A 24,592-nucleotide genomic window follows, 5' to 3' on the forward strand; every position below is an offset into this window, starting at 1 on the left:
ACCTATTCCCCATGGGAGAAGTGTGTCCTCCACCAGTGTCCCCCACCTATTCCCCATGGGAGAAGTGTGTCCTCCACCAGTGTCCCCCACCTATTCCCCATGGGAGAAGTGTGTCCTCCACCAGTGTCTCCCACCTATTCCCCATGGGAGAAGTGTGTCCTCCACCAGTGTCCCCCACCTATTCCCCATGGGAGAAGTGTGTCCTCCACCAGTGTCTCCCACCTATTCCCCATGGGAGAAGTGTGTCCTCCACCAGCAGAGTCTCCCACCTATTCCCCATGGGAGAAGTGTGTCCTCCACCAGCAGAGTCTCCCACCTATTCCCCATGGGAGAAGTGTGTCCTCCACCAGTGTCTCCCACCTATTCCCCATGGGAGAAGTGTGTCCTCCACCAGTGTCTCCCACCTATTCCCCATGGGAGAAGTGTGTCCTCCACCAGTGTCTCCCACCTATTCCCCATGGGAGAAGTGTGTCCTCCACCAGTGTCTCCCACCTATTCCCCATGGGAGAAGTGTGTCCTCCACCAGTGTCCCCTACCTATTCCCTATGGGAGAAGTGTGTCCTCCACCAGTGTCCCCCACCTATTCCCCATGGGAGAAGTGTGTCCTCCACCAGTGTCTCCCACCTATTCCCCATGGGAGAAGTGTGTCCTCCACCAGTGTCCCCTACCTATTCCCCATGGGAGAAGTGTGTCCTCCACCAGTGTCCCCCACCTATTCCCCATGGGAGAAGTGTGTCCTCCACCAGCAGTCTCTCCCACCTATTCCCCATGGGAGAAGTGTGTCCTCCACCAGCAGAGTCTCCCACCTATTCCCCATGGGAGAAGTGTGTCCTCCATCACCAGTGTCCCCCACCTATTCCCCATGGGAGAAGTGTGTCCTCCATCACCAGTGTCCCCCACCTATTCCCCATGGGAGAAGTGTGTCCTCCACCAGCAGAGTCTCCCACCTATTCCCCATGGGAGAAGTGTGTCCTCCACCAGTGTCCCCCACCTATTCCCCATGGGAGAAGTGTGTCCTCCACCAGTGTCCCCCACCTATTCCCCATGGGAGAAGTGTGTCCTCCACCAGTGTCCCCCACCTATTCCCCATGGGAGAAGTGTGTCCTCCACCAGCAGTCTCTCCCACCTATTCCCCATGGGAGAGGTGTGTCCTCCATCACCAGTGTCCCCCACCTATTCCCCATGGGAGAGGTGTGTCCTCCATCACCAGTGTCCCCCACCTATTCCCCATGGGAGAAGTGTGTCCTCCACCAGTGTCCCCCACCTATTCCCCATGGGAGAAGTGTGTCCTCCACCAGTGTCCCCCACCTATTCCCCATGGGAGAAGTGTGTCCTCCACCAGTGTCTCCCACCTATTCCCCATGGGAGAAGTGTGTCTTCCGCCAGCAGTGTCCTAACCTCTCCCCCTTTCCCTTTCCCTCTTGTTGGTCCTCATTTCTTTTATCTTTTGGTAAACATTTAGTACAGTGCGCATTTCAGTAAGTGCTATTTGGATATAAAGTGAACTTAAAAGATACTGTTTCTATCTTTTAGGGATAATAGGATCTTTGGGGGAAGGCACGTGACTGAAGAACCTCAGCTGCACAGCCTGCAGCCAGTTTCTTTTCAATAGAAGAGCTGGGGTGATAGCTCACACTTGTAATCCTGACACTCTGGGAGGCTGATGCAGGAAAACTGCTGTGTTTGTGATCAGGCTGTGCTACACAGTGAGCTCCATGCTAGCCTAAGAAAGAACAAAGTAAGACCCTGTCTCAGACAAACAAACAAAACCCGGAAAGTAAGAATGCCCGCCACAGCCCCCGACGAAGCACTGCCAAATCATACTGATTTCAGCACTGCCAAATCATACTGATTTCAGCTCTAAAACATAGCATTCCTTCACACTCTCAAATAGAGTAAATGTAAATGTGAATCAGGGACTTGAGATTAGAAGAAAACGCTATCCCGAGGGTCTGTTTGCTACAAGCTTTGTAGATCTAATTTTCGAACACTCTCAGCCTCATTTCTCTTCCTCTTTGCTGCAGGAGACTATTCTTCCCCTTTCTCTCACATCCCTTATCAAGAACGCCAACCACCAAGCCCCTTGCCAAATTCTTAGACCCCACTCAGGACATAAGTTTCTGCATGGCTTAATAGAAGACAGATAATCAGGATTTCCCACCCCCACCCCTGCCTTTCTAAACTTTTTATTTAAATGCTCTCAGTGGTCATAGGGCAGAAGCCCAAGCTAGCTGGGGATAAGGGAGGCCGCCAGGGAGAGTATGTTTCTCATCCCTGGGAGGCATTCAGCCTAGCTCCTGCAGCCAAATTACAGCAGCAGAGAACAATGCAGTGCATTCCTGGGCAGGTCGGTGGGCCCTGGGCGCCTGGGTCTGGTGGAGAGAGGTGCCAGACACAGAGCGCTCCGTAAGCAACCCTGCAGAGCTGGCCCTGGGTGCAGAAATGAAATACAGAGAGCCTCACATTACACACCTGGTTATTGATGGCCTTGCTGGAGGCCTCTGCCCCCACCTTCCGCTTGGGAACTGCCTGTACTGCGGGGGTTGGGCATCTTTGAAGCAATGCTGGAAAATAAGAAAGACGCGTTTCCTTTTTACTCTTTGCCCTTCCTGTCAGCCTGAGCGCAACCATGAGGATACACACATACATACGCACATGCAGAAGGTGCACGCAAAATGAGCTCACACAGCTTTTCTCAGCCTGTGTGGGAATTATCATAGTCTCACCTCTCCAACAATTAAAAACCAACATCTAGATCCCCCCCAAAATCATACCAACAACAGGGTCAGCGACAAGCGAGGAATGTTTCAAAACTACATTATCAACATGCAATGCAATGTTTGTTTTGGGAATTGGTACTCTCCCGGGAGGTGGTGGAGGAAGGACACGGAAAGGGCATGGAGAAGAGAGATCAAGGGTGGAGAATTACCACCCAAGCAGAGTGGCTGAGCCTGTGCAACTTCTCAAACCTGGTTTGCACGGGGGACGGGGAGGAGTGCATCCTCCGTGTCCTGACTACCCAGTCGCCTGTGACCGCTCTGAAGTCACACATAGACACTGAACTTGGTGTTTATGATCCGTTGTTGTTTTAAACTTACCCCGCTAAAGAACAGGATACCCTTGGTTCCAGGAATGACCTCTGTAAGAGAGGCAGGTGTCTGAAGAGCAGGAGCAGTGGGTTTACTAGAGTAAAGATGTCACAGTTGCAGACTGAACTAAGCTTTCTCAGAGTTAGCTTTCTTTTTGGATGATTGACAGGTTTCACAGGTAGTAGACCTGAACTTAACCCCAAAGTTGAAAGGGATAGAGGGGTCTGAAAACTACTTTCCCCACTTGCATGCATAGCCTGGGTTACCTCTGAGCATCACCGTGGCTGTTTACATAGGATGCTGTGGTCATCCAGGATTTAAAAATACAAGATGGGCAATCTCTGCTTTGCTCCCTGACGCTGAAGCACCTTTTCTTTGTTCACTTAGAGAAGCAGGACACAGGAGTTTTTTAACCAAAGAAGGCCAAAAATCCGATAACATTTTGTCAATACTACTGTCCTGTAAGCAGCTTTTGACAAATTCCAAGGTGGGGCTTCCCCAAGAATAACAATAATGCTCACAAAAGCCTTTTGTGCACAAAATGCCCGGGCATGTAGGTATAGATCTCACAATCACTCCAGGGGTTGTGAGGTGGGGATTGCTCTATTTTATGGAGTCATTCAGAGAGGTTCAATGAATGATCCAGCCAGAACACAAATCTTGCTTATTTATTTATTTATTTTTTCTTCTCGAGTCAGGGTCTCTCTCTGTAGTCCTGGCTATTCTGGAACGGTTTGTAGACCAGGCTGGCCTTGAATTTACAGAGATCCACCCCCCAAATGCTAGGATTAAAGGCGTGCACCACTACAACTAGTTTTTGTTTGCTTGCTTGTTTGTTTTTAGCTTCAAATACTACATACTCTCCTCAAAGCCCGAGGATGCTGGGACTGGGGGTGTCAGCTTACCAACACTTCAGAACAGAAATTGATGTTAACAGCCCTAACCCACACAAGAATCCTATACTGCCAGCAGAGTATCTGAGCAGAGTTTATAAAGGCTAGGACTACATTCCCCTAACCTGTAGACATCATCCGTTCCCACTGTTACTGTCACTATCCAGAGTCACTCTACAAAGGACCCTGTATCTCAACAGCTTTTGCTTGTCATTTTCTGAGGCCCCACTCCTCCATCCCTCAGATTAACATTAAAATTGTTCTTTTATTTCTCTAAATTCTTTTACAGTGGTGCTCAATGCATAGGCAGAGTCGGAGTAGTCATGAGAAGAAATGAGTAGACCCTGGGCTTGTATTGGAAGCTAAGATATTATCCCATCCAAGCCCACCTAAGAAACAGTATAAACCCCTGGACCACTCACTGAGACAGGCATTTCATCTACCAGTACCAGTTGTGTCTAACTTTGACAATATAATACAAAGTCTTCACTCGAGAACTGTGCAGTTAAGGGTTGTTTTTTTTTTTTAATCACAAAACCTCTCATGTTTTAAGTAAGCTTATCATTTTGAGTTGGGTTGCATTTAGTTATTGTTTGCTATGTGCAGATACATGTGGCTTCTGGGCTGTTGTCTGGATACACCTAAGACAAAGGATATCTATGATGCAGAGAAAAATCTCTAAGATGAGGCAGTCAGCAAATTTCATTTGACCAAAAGCGTGCTTTCCTCGGTTCCTCCTTCCGCCCTTACTCAAAATTTAATTGAAGACAGGAGAAGAGGTAGCTAGCTCAGCTGGCCCCTCCTGGTCCCACATTGGCATATACTTGGTTAGAGATAGGGTAAGCCCTCCAATACCCCATGTATCCCACTGGTATACTCCAACTGGGAAGTCAGAAAGGAGGCTGCAGAAACACAGTGTTCATCAATCATGGGCTGGGACATTACAGCTCTCTGACCTGGGCCCCTGCTTGAGCCGGGGAAAGAACACCTACCTATAGTTAGGATTCCTTCTGCAGCAAACCTTGGTTTTTGGTCCATCCATCTTGGCTCTCACTGCTCTCCTGCTTTCCACCCCCCAGCTGCCTCCACATGTGGGCTCAGAAGTCATCATCTGAAGAATTCCACTGCTCACCTCCTGCATAGCAGCACAGCCCCGTGAGGCCGCACACCAGATGGAGGGGATAAAAGTACGAGGTCATGGCTTCTACAGAGGTTTTTCTTAAACTAACCCTGACTCCTGGAAAGGAGTCAGAGCAGGGGTATGTCTGCTGAGCTGCTGACAACAGCAGCTTCATAGATCTTGTGTAAAAAGGAAGGAAAATTCTAAGTTGGCTTTCAGTGGAACCTTCCCGACTTCTGTCTGTGGGTCTGCTCCTGGTCTCGTGTGTGTAGCGTGATGGTGTCTGAGAAAAATGCAAAAATGGACAAATCTAAGGGCTAATATTTCCTGATCATAGGACCTGATCACATGCTGACATGGAGGCCGAGCCCTCAACAGATACCTTGCTTCTCTAGGATTCATCTATAAAGTAAAAGGAAAGGGAATGGATGTGCACTAGGACATTGAAAAGCACATCACCTGTGGGCCTTCGGAGGTTTGCATAGAATAAAAAAGGCAAAGGGGTTAGAGAATGATCATCATTGTTAGCATCATGATGTTGGGTGACAACATGCAGAAACAGTTACAAAGAGACAAACAGTTAAGAGACCGGGAAACAAGTCTTAGATGGAAGAAAACGTGAATGAATGAAATTCATTAGAGATGGTTTTCCAAAGGGCTGGAATGTTATAAGATAAGCATGAACAACGGAAGGCAGAGGAAGGCATTCTATATTGAAGGGACTGGTGTATGCTGAATCTTACAAGCAAGAATGTACGAGCAATATATGAGGAATTTCAAGCAAGTATATACTATATACATTGGGGAATACAGAGAAATCAGAATGCTGAGACCAGAGCTTTATTACGAGGTGATTGTGTCAAGAGGTTCAGCGTCTCATAAGAGCTGCACAGCAGCTATGGCAGTGAACTCGGGGCATCTCTGGCAGAGCACTGGGATGAGTTCATTTGATACAAGGACTCAAAGAGATGGGTGTTTGTGAAAGCCACCAAAAAGCTATGCATTAACTACAGATCCCAATCATTTGAAATTCTGGGTTAATTAAGTGATATTAAATATCCAGTGCTATGATACATTAATGTAGTATTAGGCCCCAAACCTGACATCAATCAAGTCAAATGCATAAGAAATGAGAATGGGAAAAGAAAATAATTTACAATAGAAAATACATTTCTTCCCCTCACTCTGAGCCTTAAAACTTGACTCTCATATTTCATTTGGTATACTGGATTTTTGTGGCCACAGATTTATCACATGTGAGGGCACAGTGGACAGAGGGAAACTTCTAAAGAACTTTAGAGACCACAAAACATGTTAACTGATAAATGAGAAGACAGTTCTAACTACAGGGCACTGGACCAACAGCTAAAGGCGGACAATTCTGAGCCCATGCGGATCTTGCAGTTGGTTAGGTAAAAACGGCCTTTAGCAGGCTTCTGTCGTACTTGACCTACAAGGACAAAGAGCACAAAGACAATCCTGCTCCACTATTTGCTTTCCTGATGCCACTTTCAGAGCCAGCATAAACACTGGTTGTGCACTGGACCCAGTGTGATGCTGAGTACTTGTATTTTAATGCTCCTTGAATAAGCCCAAAGGTAGGCAGTATCTCAGCTTTCTGCTTCACCTCGCTGGCGTGAGTGGGTGCTGGAAGGGAGGCCACGACTCTGCAGGTACAGCGTTGGTTAGTGTCATCTCAGCTGTTATCCCTCCTCTCCTAGGCAGTTTATTAAAGGTGATTTCTGAAAGCCTTCACAAAAGGAAAGCTCAGGGTTTACATTCACTTGTGACACCACCATGAATTCATGAAGCAGCGTGTTTCAGGTTGCACTATAATTTCTCCATGTAATGTAAACCCATGGAATCTGACATAAGCTGATTGCTCGTGCTGGTTATTTTATTTACATTTCTGAATGGAGGGGATTGCAATACTCATAAAATATCTAACTGTCTTATTTTTCATCTCTTCTCCCAGGACAGCTATTATAAAATAGGCCTAGCGACAGAAGCCTCAGCTTGCATGACTGGTTAAGCAACATGGGAAAAGTTATTGCACAAAAAGCAATTTTAAAAAATTCAATATGGAATTTGAGGCTGAAACAGAGATATGGTTACTCTTAATGCCATCCAGAAGATAAAAGTTCAGGGAAAAGGCTGAATAACCATGTTCCTTATCTTTGTTCCAATGCTGTGAGAGTGGGGAGTAGCTTCACAGAGTTCAAAGGGCTGGAGTTAAGTCTTCCTAGAGACCAAATGCTAGCAGACAGTCAGTAGTGTCATAGGAATGCAGGTGAATGATGGTTGGGAATGGGCTCCCTACCACACAGCCAGATGGGCGTGCCTTCTTCCCACCCTGTCGCCAATTAGACTCTGCATTAGAAGCTGCCGTTATACATTGAACTTTCTATCTGGAAATGGACATTCTGTTAACCTACGCAGAGAGGGACCACTTCTGCTTACTTCAGTAGGTTTGGCAAGCTCAGAGAGATTGCCAGAGAAGTAGCAGTCACCAGGGAATCCCAAAGCCTCCATCTGCTGCCTTCGAATCATGACTCACATGATCCGATACCCTTTTATCTGCTACAGCACTGACTTAATTAGCTTATTCTTCAACACTCCAGCACGGTTTTCAGGCCTGCTCTTCTACTCCACAAACATCATTTAGCCTGTTTCCTTTTTCACTGATACCTGACTTGTATAAACTCAGTAGGCATAGGCTCTGTGTCGAGTTTCATATGTATAAGTAATTCTAGTACTCAGAAGGCTGAGGCAAGAAGGACTGGGATGTGAGGTCAGCCTGACCTACACAGTGAGACCCTGTTTCAAAACATGAACGCCCTAAGGTCATAACCTCAGGGATCCAATTAGTGCATGTTAGTTGACTGCGGCAGCACAGTAAAGACAATATTTGGAGCTGGAGAGATGATGGTTCAGAAGTTAAGAGCACCAGCTGCTCTTCCAGAGGACCTGAGTTCAATTCCCAGCACCCACAGGCAGCTCACAGTTGTACTCCAGTTCCAGGGAAATCTGGCATCCTCATACAGATACACAGGCAGGCAAAATACCAATGTACATAAAATACAAATAAATAAAAAATAAAAACAAACTATTTTTGCTGGGCGGTGGTGGCGCAAGCCTTTGATTCCAGCACTCGGGAGGCAGAGGCAGGTGATCTCTGTGAGTTAGAAGCCAACCTGGTCTGCAGAGCAAGTTCCAGGACAGGCTCCAAAACTACTGAGAAACCCTGCCTCGAAAGAACTATTTTCACTTACTTGTAAAGCAAACCACTTGGAGGTCCTTCCCAGAAAGACAGACTTGTGAAGGATCAGAGTGGAACAACACTCAGCTTGGAAGAGAGCACGATAGGAACTTACTGCTGTATCCCAGTGTCCTTCTGTTTGGTTTTTGAAATGTGCATGGCACAGGCCTATGGCTAGTGCTGCAGGGTTAGACAGCTATGCGGTGAGCGTGTGAGCTCTGGGAGATGTAGGGCATTGTCTCCAGTCCTTTTCCTCACACACACACAGAAACCAAGGTACTGCTTCTAACTCAGTTTTCTAGTCTGCTCCCATGAGCATATTTGACTTTCACCTGGGATGTCCTTCAACCACTAGGACCCTGTCACTATTAGGAATGAGATAATATAATAGAGGAAGAATATGGGATAGGAGCTTTATGGCAGTTACTATGGGACTAGGAGGTGAGACTTTTCTTAAATGTGTCATTGAGGAGCTCTTCATTTTGTGTTAATTCCTAAACTATTTATACAGAGATTATACTAAATATTACCTTATAAAGCTATGAATTTAGGCAGTGAGGTATAAAGATGAAAATATTCCATGTTACATCTTTGAAAGAGAATAAAGATACTTCTTTCTGTATCTTGCTGGATTTAAGGACTCTAGCCAGATGTATACAGAAAGGAGGGCCCTCCATGAGTCTAGATTGACCTTTGTAGATATTTTGGAGGCAACTGAAATAACTTGTCACCTAAAATAAATTAAAATGAAAGAATGAATGAGCTGGGTGGTGGTGGCGCACGCCTTTAACCTCACACTTAGGGGGCAGAGGCAGGCGGATCTCTGTGAGTTTGAAACCATTCTGGTCTACAGAGCAAGTTCCAGGACAGCCAGGGCTGTTAAAAAGAGAAACCCTGTTTTAAAAAATAAATGAAGGAAGGAAGGAAGGAAGGAAGGAAGGAAGGAAGGAAGGAAGGAAGGAAAGAAAGAAGGAAGGAAAAAAGGAAGAAAGGAGGGAGGGAAGAGTCTCTACTGTGGCAACAGTTCCTACCTCATACTTACATATCTTCATGTTCTGCTCAACCCTCCACTTCAAGACTATGAGCTATTTGTGAACAAGAATTGTATCTTATACTTCATAAAGGAAACCAATAAATATTTTTATTGCATAAAGAATTAACAAGGACTGGGAGGAATGACTCAGCTCATAAAGTGCTTGCAGCATAAACAAGAAGCCCTGAGTTCTAATTCCTAGCACGTACATAAAAAGCCAGGCACAGCACTGTGTGCCTATAATCCCAGTCCTGCGAGGGCAGAGACAGAGGAATCCAGCCAATCAGTGTGTTCCAGGTTCAGTGAGAGATGCTGTCTAACCAAGGTGAAGAGTGACAAAGGAAGACAACAAATGTTGACAGCTGGCTTCACATGCACACGATAGGCACTCTCACTGCACACATAAGCACACACAAAAACACCAAACAAAACGAACAAACAAATCCATTAGTAGTAATACTTTAATGCAATGAATTTGAAACTCAGAGATTTATAGTGTGCTTAATAGTTAGCATATTCTTTTTAATGCTGAGGCTCTTTTAAAAGTCTAAACTTTGAAAACAAATTAAGATAAGCCTTTTGGAGTTCTTCCATTCAACAAGCTGATACTGAAAGCTTTTTTTTTTCAGGGTATCCAGGACTCTCTGAACTGCATGTTCCAGTGTAGTTTTTGTTTTGTTTTTAAAAGGTGGTATTACAATAGCTAAAATAGACCAAGAGCAAATGAATAAGAATAGTCTTCACAAGCAGGGTTTAGCTAAATTAGAGTCTCTGGTCTCCCAGTAAAGGCGAAACCCCCAAAGGGATCAGAGTCAAGTAAATAAAAAATCCAGCTGAATTTTATCAGAGGGCAGAGTTTCAACTTTGAGTACCCCAGCAACAGAGAATGAATTATGTATAAGATTAGTGAAGTGCCTTCATCCACACTCCAGCCAGAGAACATTTTTCTACTCGCTGTGACTGAGGGAAAAACAGCAATGCATTTGCCCGCCAAGAGCAGCTGTGGCTGTACTCTGGATAGGAGTCTAACAACATTGAGGATTAAAATTTAGTTGTAATGAGGCTGCTATTGGGACAGAAAGATTGAATTCTGGCTTCAGAAAGAAATGAGGACAAGAGCACATTGAACAGAGGAGAACAAGGGCCAGCCTGCTCCTGCATGTGTCTTAACTTCTCAAGTGGCTTCTTTCTCACACTGGTCACAGACACCCATACACATTTTACCTCTGGAATGCGCCAAGTTTCAGCATAAAGAGAACTCTCATAATAAAGTCCCTTAACTGCTGAGCATCATGTGAAACCCAAATAATGTACTTCCTTGAAGTTCCTTACTGCCAAGATGGACCCAAGATAGTCTTTAAATTTATGTCTATTTTTAAATTAAAAATTATTTATGATGCATGTGTGCATGCATGTGTGTGCACCCCAGCAGTGCACACACGGAGGTCAGGGGACAACTTTGTGGGGTCAGTGCCATTCTTCCTTCTTTTACAAAGGTTCCTGGAGGGGCTGGAGAGATGGCTCAGAGGTTAAGAGCAGTGCCTGCTCTTCCAAAGGTTCTGAGTTCAATTCCCAGAAACCACATGGTGGCTCACAACCATCTGTAATGGGATCTGGTTCCCTCTTCTGGCCTGCAGCATACACACAGACAGAATGTTGTATACATAATAATAAATAAATTAAAAAAAAAAGGTTCCTGGAATTGAACTCGGGTCTCCAGGCTTGTGCAGCAAACACTACCTGCTGAGCTCTCTTGCCAATCTTGCTTGTTTTTGTGACAGGGTTTCTCTACTTAGCCTTAGCTGTCCTGGAACTCACTATATAGATCAGACTAACCTCAAATGCACAGAGATCCTCTAGCCTCTGCCTCCTGAGTGCTGGAATTAAAGGTGGGTGCCACCACACCCAGGCCCTAAGGCAATCTTAACATTATTACAGACAAATAATTTCCCCTTTTAAATTGGTAAATGCTCATAAACACAAACTTTCCCCACCAGCAGTAAGGGGCACATCCACTGATAAAACTATTAGAAGTCTAATTGCTACCTGAAATCCCCACTTCAGCAAAAGAGAAAGTTATGGATATTTTAGACCAAGAGTTTATTCTGCCCAGCTAAATTTACCCCTATAATCCTACACAAACTTATAAGTTGATTTTGAGAGAAGTTTCATATTGAAATATAAGATATGCATTTATTTACAATTTGTGGTGAAACTTTTTTTAGGGTTGCTGAGTAGCTCAATGATAGAACATTCCTCTAGAATGAACAAGGTCCTGACCCCAAGCATATAGACATGCATGAGCGTGTGTATGTGTGTGCGTGTCATTTTAAACACAGACTGACCCTAGTACTTGAGAGGCTGAATCAGGAAGATTGCTGGCAACCTAAACTAGAACCTCACACTTGGGCAGATAGATGCTCTAGTACTGAGCTACGAAAATTACCAGCTCCAAAATTTGTTTTTACTCTGAGGTCATTAGATTCCTTTTGCAATATTATAAGCCAAGGGTTACCGTTCCTTTACGTTTCCATGTATTTTAAGCAGAGATGCAGAAGTTGTTCGTTCAGTTATGTACCTGGTATAAATACCCAAGCAGCACTCTTTATTCTTAAGCAGCTAATTAGCAAGAAGAGGACTGCAAGTGTACAACCTTTACAGCATCAGAGTCCACAGCAAACTCACAGGGTTCCCTAGGCAGCTTTGACTTACAATAAGCATTTCTTGAATCTAAACTTCCTTCCTGTTTTTCTGGCCATCCACATCAGCCTTTGAATGTAAAAATCTTCTTGATATTCAACCTTCATAGGAAGACTTCTCTAGCAAAGCCGTTTGGCCATCTCCAGTTTGTCTTTTGTTGTTGTTTTCTAATAGAATAATATTGTGTAGCTCTGGCTGATCTGGAACTCACTGTATAGACCATGTTGACCTCAGTTTAACCTCTCCTGCCTCTGCCTCCAGAGTGCTGGGATTAAAGGTGGGCATCACTGCACTGGTATCACTCTGCCATTCTCTATTCCCTCAATATTACTCTACTTGGTACGAAATTTATTCTTTTCTACTTGTTTTGAGGTAAGTTGTGAGGTGCTGTGTGTCTGTGTGTCTGTGTGTCTGTGTGTCTGTATGTGTGTGTTTGAGACAGGGTTACACTATGTACTCACTCTGGCCTTGAACTCAACTCTTGCCTCAGCCTCCTGAGGGTTGAGATTATAGATATAAAACACCATGCATAGACTATGATATATTACTGAAACCAGAAATATATATCATGACTAAAAGTAAAAGACTGTCCTATGCATTGTGAAATTTTAGGTAATTAGCTTTCATGACTCAAGTTTCCCAGCCATATAACACTGTAAATTAATGTCTTCTAATAAGAATATAACAAGTATAAAGTTTTTAAAAATAAAAAATCTAAAAATTAAAGTGTTTAAAAACCTTAAATAATTTTACTAATTTAATTCTTTTGAATATTAGAAATTTGATTCACCAGGGATGTTGTGGGACAATGGTCTGTACCCTGTCACTTGCATTTTAAATAAATGCTGGTTGGCCAGTAGCCATGCAGGAAGTATAGGCGGGGTGACCAAAAGTAGAGGTGGGGCAATGAGAATTCTGGGAAGAGGGAAGTTTCAGAGCAGCTATCACCCAGATGCAAAAGAAGCAAGATGTTACTGCCCTGCCAAATAAGGTACCGAGCCATGTGGCTAACACAGACAAGATTAATGGACTAATATAAGATGTAAGAATTAGTTAATAAGAAAAGCTTGAGCTATTAGGCCAACCAGTTTATAATTAATTTAGACCTCTGTGTGTTCCTTTGGGACTGAACGAATGAAGGACTGGGTGGGGCAGAAACCTCAATCAACACAGGGAAGGGCATGAAACTCAAAAAGAAAAAGCTAAAAAATATTCCTCGGTATTATTGTTTTCTTTTGTATCCCACTATTTTCTCCCTTTAAAGAACTTTAATGCATCTGCAGGACAAAATCTATTTCAAAAGCAACAAATAAGTACATCTTCTAGACTGAACTCCCATGCAGACAGTATGAGTGTGGGATACGCAGTTCATCTAACAAATAAGTACATCTTCTAGACTGAACTCCCATGCAGACAGTATGAGCGTGGGATACGCAGTTCATCTAATGTTAATAACAAGGCTTCCGAGACTGCTGGGTAATCCATGGACCGACACACAACCGATTAACCAGTAAATATACTAGTGATAGTGACAGGATGTCCTATGCTTTGGTACCGAGACTCATTTTGATTGAGAAAAATGATTAAATATACTGCCAAAAATATTCAGGGAGAGCTTTTGAGAATCTCTGGCATATATAAAGAGAAAAAAGGGTGCTTTCCATAAGCTTCAAGTAAGGTCTGAGGAAGTCATCTGGCAGTACCACATTATTCTGCTATTCTTTCCTTCCCACTTTGAAAGATTCCAGCACTTGAAAAATATGGGGAAAAAATACATGAAATTTCATGAATATCTAAGTCTGGACAGTCCAAAGACCTAGGATAGGACCAAACATGACTGGCAAAAAAAAAAAATTAAAAAAACAAAACTGACCTGTCATACCATAGGCTACCTTTAAAATTTCTGGGAATGTCTCAGCTGCATTACCACAGGGTTAGTATGATTGCAGAACACTATTTTGCAGGAATATAAGTTTAAAATATTTAAAAAATAATTTCCAAGTAAGTGAAGAAACTTACATTGTCGGTTTCATTTCTTTTTTGAGGCAGGGTCTCATGTAGCCCAGACTGGCGTCAAACGTGGTATGCAGCTTATGATGACCTTAAACTTCTGGTCTTTCTGCCTCTACCTCCCAAGTGCTGGAATTACAACCACCATTCCTGGTTTACATAGTGTCAGCATTTTGTTTATTCTAGGTAAGCACTCTGACTAACTGAGCCATATCCCTAGCTGTCAGTCACAATTCTGAATGTAATCCTATATATTAAGCAAAGAGAAATTATAGGTTTTTAGCATTAATTAGGTCAAATGTGAGGAATATTCTTTTACCTATGAACATTTACATTTACTGGTTATGATGATTTTTCAAAAACTAAGAACTTTTCAAGATAGTCATATCTTTTTTATGTTATATACTAATATGTTTAAAGTTGTTTATCAACTTCCTAGCTCTTAAACTAATCTTTGTCCCTGGGGGAAAATAATGAGGGATAGTAGATAAACCTTCCCCAAAGTTTTTTCATTATTCAGTAAAAGATATTTGGCATTTGTGTGTGCTTATTATTTTTAAAAATTTAATTTGGGAAGAAAATTTTTAATTATTTTTAGGCAGGGCCTGAAGAATCCCCAGTGAGGCATTTTGTGGAGAGGTCCTTTGTTAGTGTAAGAACTGACCTTCTATATCTTTGGAAATCATGCAACTTGGCTAATGTAGTCCTTAAAGAATTAATCAAGCAGATTGTAAGGCCTTGGCCACGGTGGAGCCAGCCAATTATGAGCTGCTCTGAAATTCATCTCTGTACATCCAACAGCATTTTCCCACATAGAGATTAGTGGAGTATGTGGAGACAAGGTCTGCCCCCACCAGCACAGCTACAGTGTGCGTTCTGCAAAACTCAACAGAATCAAAATTTATTGGTACTCTTTTTTTCTTGCCTTAACCCTAATACCTTTTCTGACAACATTGCAGTGACTGTCCTATTTAGTTAAAACTCAATGAGGAGCTTTGGCATTCAAACACATATCTTGATGCAGAGCACTGGAGCCACAGCTTCAAGTCTGAATTCATCAGGAAGCCAGTGAAATCCCTGCAGAGCATCTTTACATCTTTTGTGATAACAGCCTCCAAGCCTGGCTAAAAAGCAAGCTCATTCTGCAGTGTGGAACTGAAAGGGCCGGAGTGGGTGAGACTAGCTCGCTGAGGAGAGCAGTGCTGTTCTTAAATAAAGACACTCCTTTCAGATAAGAGAATCAGATTCCCAGAGCCGCTTGCTGGCTACCCTTTCTTTGAACCCTCATATTTAACCCAGCAGGCTTCAAGGCAGGTGAGAAAATGACCTACCACTTAAAAGCAATTTTTCCTTTTTCAGGAATCCTGGCCTTGGAGAATATCAGCTCTGGTATCAGTACATTCCACATCTTCGGGGATTTATGCAACCTTTTCATTGCTCTGTGCATAATGTCAGATGAGGTTTTCATCTCAGTCTGGAGAAAATATCCTAACTTGCTGAAAACTAAGTCTGATTCCACATAGCTTTATACCATGAAAAAGGGGCGAGGGTGCTAAAACCAGTAATCATTCTAGCTCATTCATCCTCGTCCATTTCTTTAAATTTGATACACAGTGAGAATTTTAAAAATCATTAATCTTAGGGCTGGGAATGTAGCTCAGTTTGTAGAGAGCTAGTTTGCTGTGTTCAAAGCCCTAAGAACTCAAGGTCATCCTTAACTACATAGTGAGTTCCAGAACACCTGCTATACACAACACCTTGCCTCAAAAATAAAAAACCCCAAGTCATTAATCTCCAGTGCCTGGCGTTATAAAAACACATTTTTGTAATAAATATATCTTAAGAAATTCAAATAGAATTTGCTTTAACATGTGAGCTAAAACAAAGAGATACAAGAGAAAGAAGATGAAATGGTAATAACAAAATATTTATATTTGGTCACACATGGTGACACGTGCCTACAGCCATGGATACCCTGAAGACAGGTCTGGGGATCACTTGAGCCCATGAGTTTGTGACCCACCCTGTCAACAAAGTGAGACCCATCTCTAAAAACAACAAAAGGGGGAGGGAGCATTAATGGGGTAGGAAGATGAAGAGATAATAACAATTTGATAAGTTTTCTTAAGTGGCTTTGCCTTATTAAGAAGTAGGAAAAGAATATTTCATCAGTTTCTACTTTATATTGTCATTATAGATCTGAGCCAACTGAAAAATCCTTACACAGTTTACAACATGCCAAAACGTTCTGTTCTACAAACCAGTTTGCCAGTACCAGGAAATGGAAACATTTTTCTTCTTTTTGTGGTTCACGCATACATGATGTATCAATTGAATAATTTAATTATTTAAATGGCATCCATCTATCACTTATACCTCAACTACTGTGGAAAAACTCATTGTGAGCTTATTATGATCCTCCAAATGTAAAGAGAGAGGTTTTTCCACTGTAGCTCCTCTTTAGTGTGACAATGATGACAATGAGAGGAACAGTATCCACTTACTTCTTACTGTGGAAAAACATAGCTCTAAACACTTGATATATATCAAACTCTTTTGCCCCCAACACAAACTATATAGTACTATTTCTCACTTTACAGCTAAGCGAGAAGACTGCCTAACTTATGTGAGACTGCAAGACAGTTAAGTGTCAGGGCTGGGTCCAAAGCAAAGAAGGTTGGTTCCAGAGTGTTGCTCATCACCACTCTGTAATGCTGCCCCTTCTCCATCCACCCCAGTAAGGCAGCCCACTAACCTAGGGTTCCAAATCCCTCATATGGATACAGGGTAGAACAAGGCTTCTCAAACTTTAAATATGCATGTAGAATAAGGGAGGCGCAGACTCTACTTCAGGAGGTCTGCAGTAAAGCCTGAAGCTGTGCATGTTTAGCAAACTCCTAGAGGAGGGTGGTGTTCCTAGTGTACAGAACATACTTTATGAAGTGGTGGAGTGTTATAGGATAGAATATTTGTTTAACTATGCAAAGATGTACTACATTCGTCTAACTATGTAAAGATGTGCTGCTGTTTTCCCTTACTTGCCTAAAGTACCTGATTGGTCTAATAAAAAGTTGAACAACCACCGGGCGGTGGTGGCGCACACCTTTAATCCCAGCACTGGGAAGGCAGAGGCAGGCGGATCTCTGTGAGTTCGAGGCCAGCCTGGTCTAGAAGAGCTAGTGCTAGGACAGGAACCAAAAAGCTACAGAGAAACCCTGTCTCGAAAAAAAAAAAAGCTGAACAACCAATAGTTAGGCAAAGGAGGGGTAGGTAGGGCTGGCAGGAAAGGAGCCAGGCAGCCATGGAGGAAGCAGAATGGACAGTACAGTATATGAGATAAATGAGCCTCAGAGCAGCATATAAATAAATAGAAATGGGTTAATTTAAGCTAAAAAAAAAAAAAACTAGGTAGAAATAAGCCTAAGCTGAGGCCGAGCGTTCATAATTAACAATAAATCTCCATGTCATGATTTGAGGGCTGGTGGCCCAAGAAAGCTGGCTACAGTGAAGAACTATTGTAGGAGCCTCAGCTCTCTTCTGCATGTCTGCTGTCAAAGCATTTAAGCATTGTATATTATAAGGGCAGACTGCCTATTCACATCCATTTTCCATTAGCTTTTCCACGGGACCTGTCTTTGGAAAAACCGCATGACACAGACTGAGGCACAGGTCCCATGTAAGTATGTGGCTTTTAGAAATTGAAAACACACATGTAAGAGCCTTAGGGATAAAATGTGACTATAAAAGTTCACTTTTAGCAATTTTTTAAATATTATATATACCAACTATACAAATATAGTATATAAATGTTTATTGTTCATCAAGTAGAATAATAATATATTAGTAACTTTTGGTAACTAAAAAGAGAAAAGTCTACTTTAAACTATGTAATTCTTCATTCTCAAGTCTCTACTAGGAATGCTGAGGAACCGTAAGGTTCTTCCGGTGGCACTAGTGAGCTCTTCCGCGAAGGCAGGCACTATATGAACACTGATGGACTTCAGGGGAATACACTGGTGTGCTACATCTCTATTCTAGATTCCGCTCTCTCTGCTCTCCTGCTCTAGTCTTCTTCCTTCCTACACCACTGTCTTGAGAAAAACTCAGGAACCATCTCTCATTGCCTGTCTGTATTTTAAAAACATGAATTAAAGGCCTCCCCACTTCTTTTTCTTCTTCTCTTCTAGCTTTTAACTGGCTAGGATTCCCTTTCTGCTCCATTTCCCATGCTCCTCACACGGTGAGGCATGAGAGTTTGAGGTGCACTCATTCCCACCAGCACCACTGTAATCAACAGGAAAATCTATTACTAAGCTTCCTTCCTGCACTAAGAGGAAATGGAATGGTCAGCCTGCACCTCACACATCTACACTCCCAGAGCAGCAGTGGAAGTCATTCCTTTTGGAGATTGCCTCAAACTCAAATGCATACTCACTCAGACTCCTAGGCTTACAGCCAGTGGCATCTTAACACATTATATAGTTGACCTTCAGGGAAAATGGGGAATGAGCCAGTGTCCATAGCATGGGTGCCATAAGAGCTAACTAATCTGTATGGCACAAAATAAACTGTTTGTTTGTTTTTTTCAAGACAGGGTTTCTCTGTGTAGCCCTAGCTGTCCTGGAACTTGTTCTGTAGACCAGGTTGGCCTCAAAAATCCCAAAGATCTGCCTGCCTCTGCTTTCCAAGTGCTAGGATTGATTAATGGTATGTGCCACCACTGTTGGCTAAAATAAACTATGAGAAAAACAAGTAGTTATAATGGAAGCACATAGATATAGAAAATATACTACCAAGTAAACTGATTCTTCTATGACTCTCAGTGCATGTCTTATGTTTGGGAATACAATAAAACAATGCTTTCTTTTTTGTTTTAACCCATTATTTGGTGAATATGCTATGACATAAAAGGGATTTGCATTTTTATTTATTTGCTTATGCTTAATTTATTACTATTGTGCTTATATAATGGGAGAGGCACATGTATCATTACATGTACGAAGGTCAGAGCACAACTTTGTAGACTTGGTTCTCTCCTTCTACTTTTATGTGAATTTGAATTTAGATTACTTAGATTAGGCTTAGCAACAAGTACTTTACCTGTTGAACCATCTTGCCAACCCCCAAGAAATGTGCACTTTTAAAATAAAAATTATTAAAAGAAAATATTTGGTGATATTAATATATCTGTGTAGAGGAATGAAAAGGTACCATTTTAGTATCAGCCAGACAATGGTGGCATGTGCCTGTAATCCCAGCACTGGGGAGGCAGAGGCAGGCAGACCTCTGTGAATTTGAGGTCAGCCTGGTCTACAGAGTGAGTTCCAGAACAGCTAGGACTACATAGAGAGTCCCTGCCTCAAAACAAACAAACAAACAAGTCCTCTGTCAGGAAATAGGGATGGAATTCAAAATTAAAGGGCTAAAATTAAAATAAAGGCTGACATATAGTTTTATACTTAAGACTGGAAAAAGTCAATAAAAGGATGCAGATACAAAAACTGGGAGAATCTTTGAGCAAAGAAGCATATTCTACATGCAGAACAAGGGTCCCACCTGTGTGTGCCTTCTATATCCTTATTCTCTACCACAGTTTTACTCTGGAGTTAAAAATTAGCAAATATTGTGAACTCGTGGCATCATTTAAATGGAAAAATCAAAAGGTTTGTTCACAAAATTAGTAGTTTTAAATACCAAAGAAAACACACTAAAGATAAAGAAAAATTGGATTACTCTTTAGTTGGTAAGGAATGCTGTCTTAACTACCAAAAGTAATTACAAAGGCCAACTTTGTAATGTTATAGCATTGCATTCTTAAACTTTTAAGTAACAGAAGTAGTTCACACGGCCAGAATTCACGGTTGACGTTTATGGTGGGAGCATTACAGCGCAGTTCTCGCCGTTTCCGAGCATCTTTCATGGTTCGTGTAGGTCAGCACAGACAGACCAGAGAGGCTTTCCCGTGCTGTGTTATAAATACTCCACACAAGTCCTTGAGATCATACTCACGGCTTTAGCAAAGACACCCATGACTTCGGGGAACTGGTGCGTGAGAAACGCTATCATTGCTGTAGAAGAACAGAGTCCTGCTGTAAAGTGGATGAAGAAAGGAAGCTCCTTTTTTGGATAAACAGAAACATGATGAAAAGCTGCAAGGGAAAATTGGTAAGAGTGAGTTTTATTTCAGCACAAGCCAATTTTAATATTTTTAAGTTAAACCTAGCTTTGAAAATTAAAAGTGTGGCTAAAGGGAAATAGAAAAGATAAGATCTCCTGAGTAAATTGGGAGCATGGGGACCTTGGGAGAAGTTGAAAGGGAGGGGAGAGGCAGGAAGGGGAGCAAAGAAAAATGTAGAGCTCAATAAAAATCAATAAAAAATATTTTTTAAATGTGGTTAAAAAAATAACAAGAACAAAGGTAAGAGAAAGCTCTTCAGTATATCTGCACAGTCAGGTGACCGTATTGGGATCTGGGAACAGGAGGGCATCGTGGGAAAGAACGTGAACTATAAAGTCATGCTGGGTGGTTTTGAAAAAGAGCGTTGTCACTTATTAGCTTGCTCTAAACCCTGTAGAAGTTGCTATGGAGCTGTTATGAAGAACAGTGTAAGCACTTAATAAATGTGAGTTGTTATTAATTCTTGCTCGTTGAAAGCTCAGCAAGTAGTGTAGAGATAAAGAGATAGACATGTCTTGGGGAATTTCCCAGAATCATTGCTTAATAATTTTACTCAGTTATTACTATGTTCCATGCATGACAGTTCACCAACTGCTATGGAAACAGAACTAAGAAGCTAAGGCTCCGGCCATAGTTGAAGTTCTTTGCCTTATTTTATCACATTTATAACATTTGAGTATTATTTTTCTGATGTTTGTCTCATTTCTCATTATCAATTTTATTCAAGTACTTAGATATTATTCAGACTACTTGGATGACAAATGATCTAGAGCGAAACCTATCCGCGTGCCCAATGCACAGTAGGTGCTCAGTAAATTCCTTTTAGACGAGAGCTATGCGAAGACTTCATTAGTCAGGAAGTTGACTGCTAGGACACCAACCCAGGAATTCCTGATGTAATACCCTGCAGCAGTAAGGAATGATTAATTCCATGCTGAACCAAGGTCAGCTATAAATTTCAATTTTTAAAAACATAACTATTAACAGAGAAGGTTATACCCAAGTTTCCTTCAATAGCCACAATATTTTATATATCTTATACTATACCCAGAAAGTACATATAAAAAAAACCTAAATTCATCTTAAAAATTCAGATTTCCAGAGTCTCCAGCCATACTTCATGTAAAAGCACAATAGCACTCAACTTGGTAAAAGCTAAAAGCATTAAAAGCTGTCAGTGTTGCTCTTTCAGCACCAAAGAACCAGCAATCCCTTCTGCCCAGTCCCTCATCCATGAGTGGATGACTACTTCCAGCAAACAGAGAAACAAACTCTGGAATTTCAGAAGGTAGGGAATAACACAATAAAATTAGTATTAACTAAACCCTAAAGCATTTATAGTTTTTAAAGTTCTCATTTAATTGTTGAAATAACCTGAAGATAGGTAGTATTGTTTTCATTTTACAATAGAAAGACTGCACAGCTTTAGTAACAAAACTTCCTAAAATATGAGACTTTTATATTGTAGGAGAGACCTAATTATTTCTTTTTGGATTACTCTGTAGATTCACTTGTCAGTCAATGTTTGGCTAATACATCAATATAATGGATGACTGACTAGTACAGAAACACTCCCTTGGAACAAAAGTTCAAATTTCATCACTGGCTTGTAAAGAAAAATTTATCAGGAGGCATAAAAGACGACAAAATAGCTATATGAACTAGGGGGAATAGTTCAACTCTCCACTTATGAGTCTATAAGCAAATTCCAGAAAGCTGTAAGTCATATCAAGGCTGAAGGAGAATTAAAAACAAAAACCATTAAGTACTCCTGGGTATTAGAACTCCACATTATTAAAAATTTGTTCATTCCACCAGTCAGAAACAGAAAAATATACTGTAAGAACATATACTATAATCAAACACACCCTCCAGCATATCCCTCTGTGTCTGTGTCCTGGAGCTTTGTACCCTGTATGGGGTTAAGACTTAATGAAGGCTCATCAAAAAAAAAACCTAACTGGGGTCTGGAGAGATGATTCAGTGGTTAAGAGCACTGGCTACTCTCCCAAAGGACCCAGGTTTAATTCCCAGCACCCACTCTGCATCTCACAACCATCTGTAACTCCGTTTCCAGAGGATCTGACGTCCTCTTCTGGCCTCTTCAGGAATAGGACATGCATGAAGACATATATACAGCCAAACACCCATATACATGAAAAATAAATTAAGATTTTAAAAATCTATGTTTAAAAAAAAACTCTATGTGATCTTGTAGCTCCTGGTTCTGGTATAAGAAATATTAATATGTAGGCTAGGGAGATACCTCAATATGTAGGCTAGGGAGATGCCTCAGTAGTTAAGAACAATGACTGCTTTCAAAAGGACCCAGGTTCAATTCCCAGCACTCACATGGCAGCTCACAACTGACTGTAACTCCAATTTCAGGGGATCTGATGCCCTCATACATATATACATACAGGCAAAACACCAATGCATACGAAATAAAAATAAATAAATCATTAAAAAAGAAATACTAATTCTTTTAGTATAAATGTACTATCTTAATACAATGAAAATTTTTGTTATTACACTGTATTTTTGGAGACAAGACCTTGCTATATGTAGCCTAGACTGGTCTCAAACTCACAGACCTCGCTCTTCCTCAGTCTCCCAAAGGCTAGATAAAATTATAGGCATGTGCTACCATGCCCAGGTATACACTTGTGTATTGATTGACTTAAAAATTGATTTCTTGGCCTTAAAAATATCTGTTCCTTTTTAAATGGAAAAATAACAGCTAGGAAAAATAATAGTTAACCCCACCTTAAGTAGGCAAATGCAATTTCTCTCACTAATGACCTCCCAATTGCCAAAGTCAATAGATTCTTCTTAGTAATTGCCTGTCCTGGTATCTCAACGGCGACTCCTCACCGGGACTTTTCTTCTCCTTAGTTACTATGATATCTAGTTCTTGTCTCTGACTACTCCTCCACTAGATTTTCATTTGCTTTCTTGCCATTAGCTCCTTAGAAAATTTTGTGCCCTCTTGGCTCTACCCTACACGACACAGTACTCCCTTGTAATCTTAGCCTTGTAAAGGACTCCTTTGGTTACCTAGAAATGAAACTCCTTAGTCTCTTTTGTGAGACTGAGAAAGAAATGTCAGGGACCCTGTCAATTCTATTCAAATAAGCTGAGCTTGTTTCTAGTATACAGCTAACTGGATTAGGCACAAACACAGAGGTAAAACACAAGCTCTCCGAGAGCTGTGGGGCTGGTGCGGTGGCTGAGTAAAATTCTTGCTATGCAAGCATGAGCACCTGAGTTCACAGCCCCAGGGCCCACGGAAAAACCCAAATGCCACATGCCTATAATTCTAGAGTTAGCAAGTCACAGTCAGGCAGATCTGTGGTGCCCACTAGCCAGGTAGCTTAGGTGAATCTGAGATCCAGATTTAGTGAAAGACCTTGTTGAAAAAATAAGATGGAAACCATCAAACAGGACATTCAATGTTGACCTCTGACCTCCACATGCACATGCATACAACAATGTGAACACACACACCACACACATACATACACACACACACATACACACACAAAGAAGCTGGAGAGATGGGTCAGCAGTTATGAGTGCTGCTCTTGCAGAGGGCCTGAGTTCACAGCAGCCACATAGCTCACAACTTCCTGTATACACTCTAGCATCCTTTTTTAGCTTCTGTGGGCATCTGTACACACATGTGTACAAACACAGACAAATAAAAATACAATAAAAAATTAAAGTAGAAAACACCTTTTTTGTGTGTTTTTTTCAAAAATCCATGTGTTAGAAATTTGGGCCCTCGGGTGGCACAATTATGAAGTGGAACCTTTAAGAGATGGGTCTAGTAGGAGGACCTTGGGCCAATAGAAGGGATTGTGGGAAGCAAGCTTGCCTCCCTCCCTCCCCCCCTCCCTCCCTCTCTCTCTCCTTCTTTCCTTCCCCTCCCTCTTTCTGATTCAAGACAGAATCACTTGCTTATTTGCACGTATGTTCTGCCCTTGCTATGCACTTTACTGGCTGATCTGCCAAGGGGCGGTCCCTACTCAGAGCCTGAGCTTTGCTCTGTACACTCTGAACCTCTAAAACCCAAGTTTAATAATCTTTCTTCAAAAACCCTGCATCATGTATTTCATTACAGTAACAAAAAGGCAACCAGCACTCAGAGGCAGAGGAATCTCTGTGAGCTCAAGGTTTCTGTGATCTACATAGTGATTTCCAGGCCAGGGATACACAGTGAGACACTCTCTTAAAGAAAACAAGCAAACAAACAAGCAACAACAACAAAACAATCCCAACACACATACACACACACACACACACACACA

General features: G+C 41.9%; 1 protein-coding gene across 5 annotated transcripts in view; it reads right to left on the bottom strand.

Annotated features, from left to right (window-relative positions):
• Positions 1–24,592, bottom strand: part of St7l (suppression of tumorigenicity 7 like) — an 87,272-nt gene that overhangs the window by 1,529 nt on the left and 61,151 nt on the right. For 3 of the 5 annotated variants that reach the window (XM_075981704.1, XM_075981703.1, XM_075981706.1), the window contains exons 14-15: positions 20,114–20,253; positions 2,445–2,564 (exon numbers count right to left, since the gene is read on the bottom strand). In XM_075981704.1, the coding sequence (XP_075837819.1) occupies positions 2,460–2,564; positions 20,114–20,253 (245 nt within the window). In that variant the 3' untranslated portion in view covers positions 2,445–2,459. Of the gene's footprint in view, positions 1–2,444; positions 2,565–19,818; positions 20,254–24,592 lie in introns of those variants that run through there. The other 2 variants (XM_075981705.1, XM_075981707.1) reach the window with 2 other exon arrangements.

The sequence above is a fragment of the Microtus pennsylvanicus genome, chromosome 7 (assembly GCF_037038515.1).
Source record: "Microtus pennsylvanicus isolate mMicPen1 chromosome 7, mMicPen1.hap1, whole genome shotgun sequence".
NCBI lineage: Eukaryota > Metazoa > Chordata > Mammalia > Rodentia > Cricetidae > Microtus > Microtus pennsylvanicus.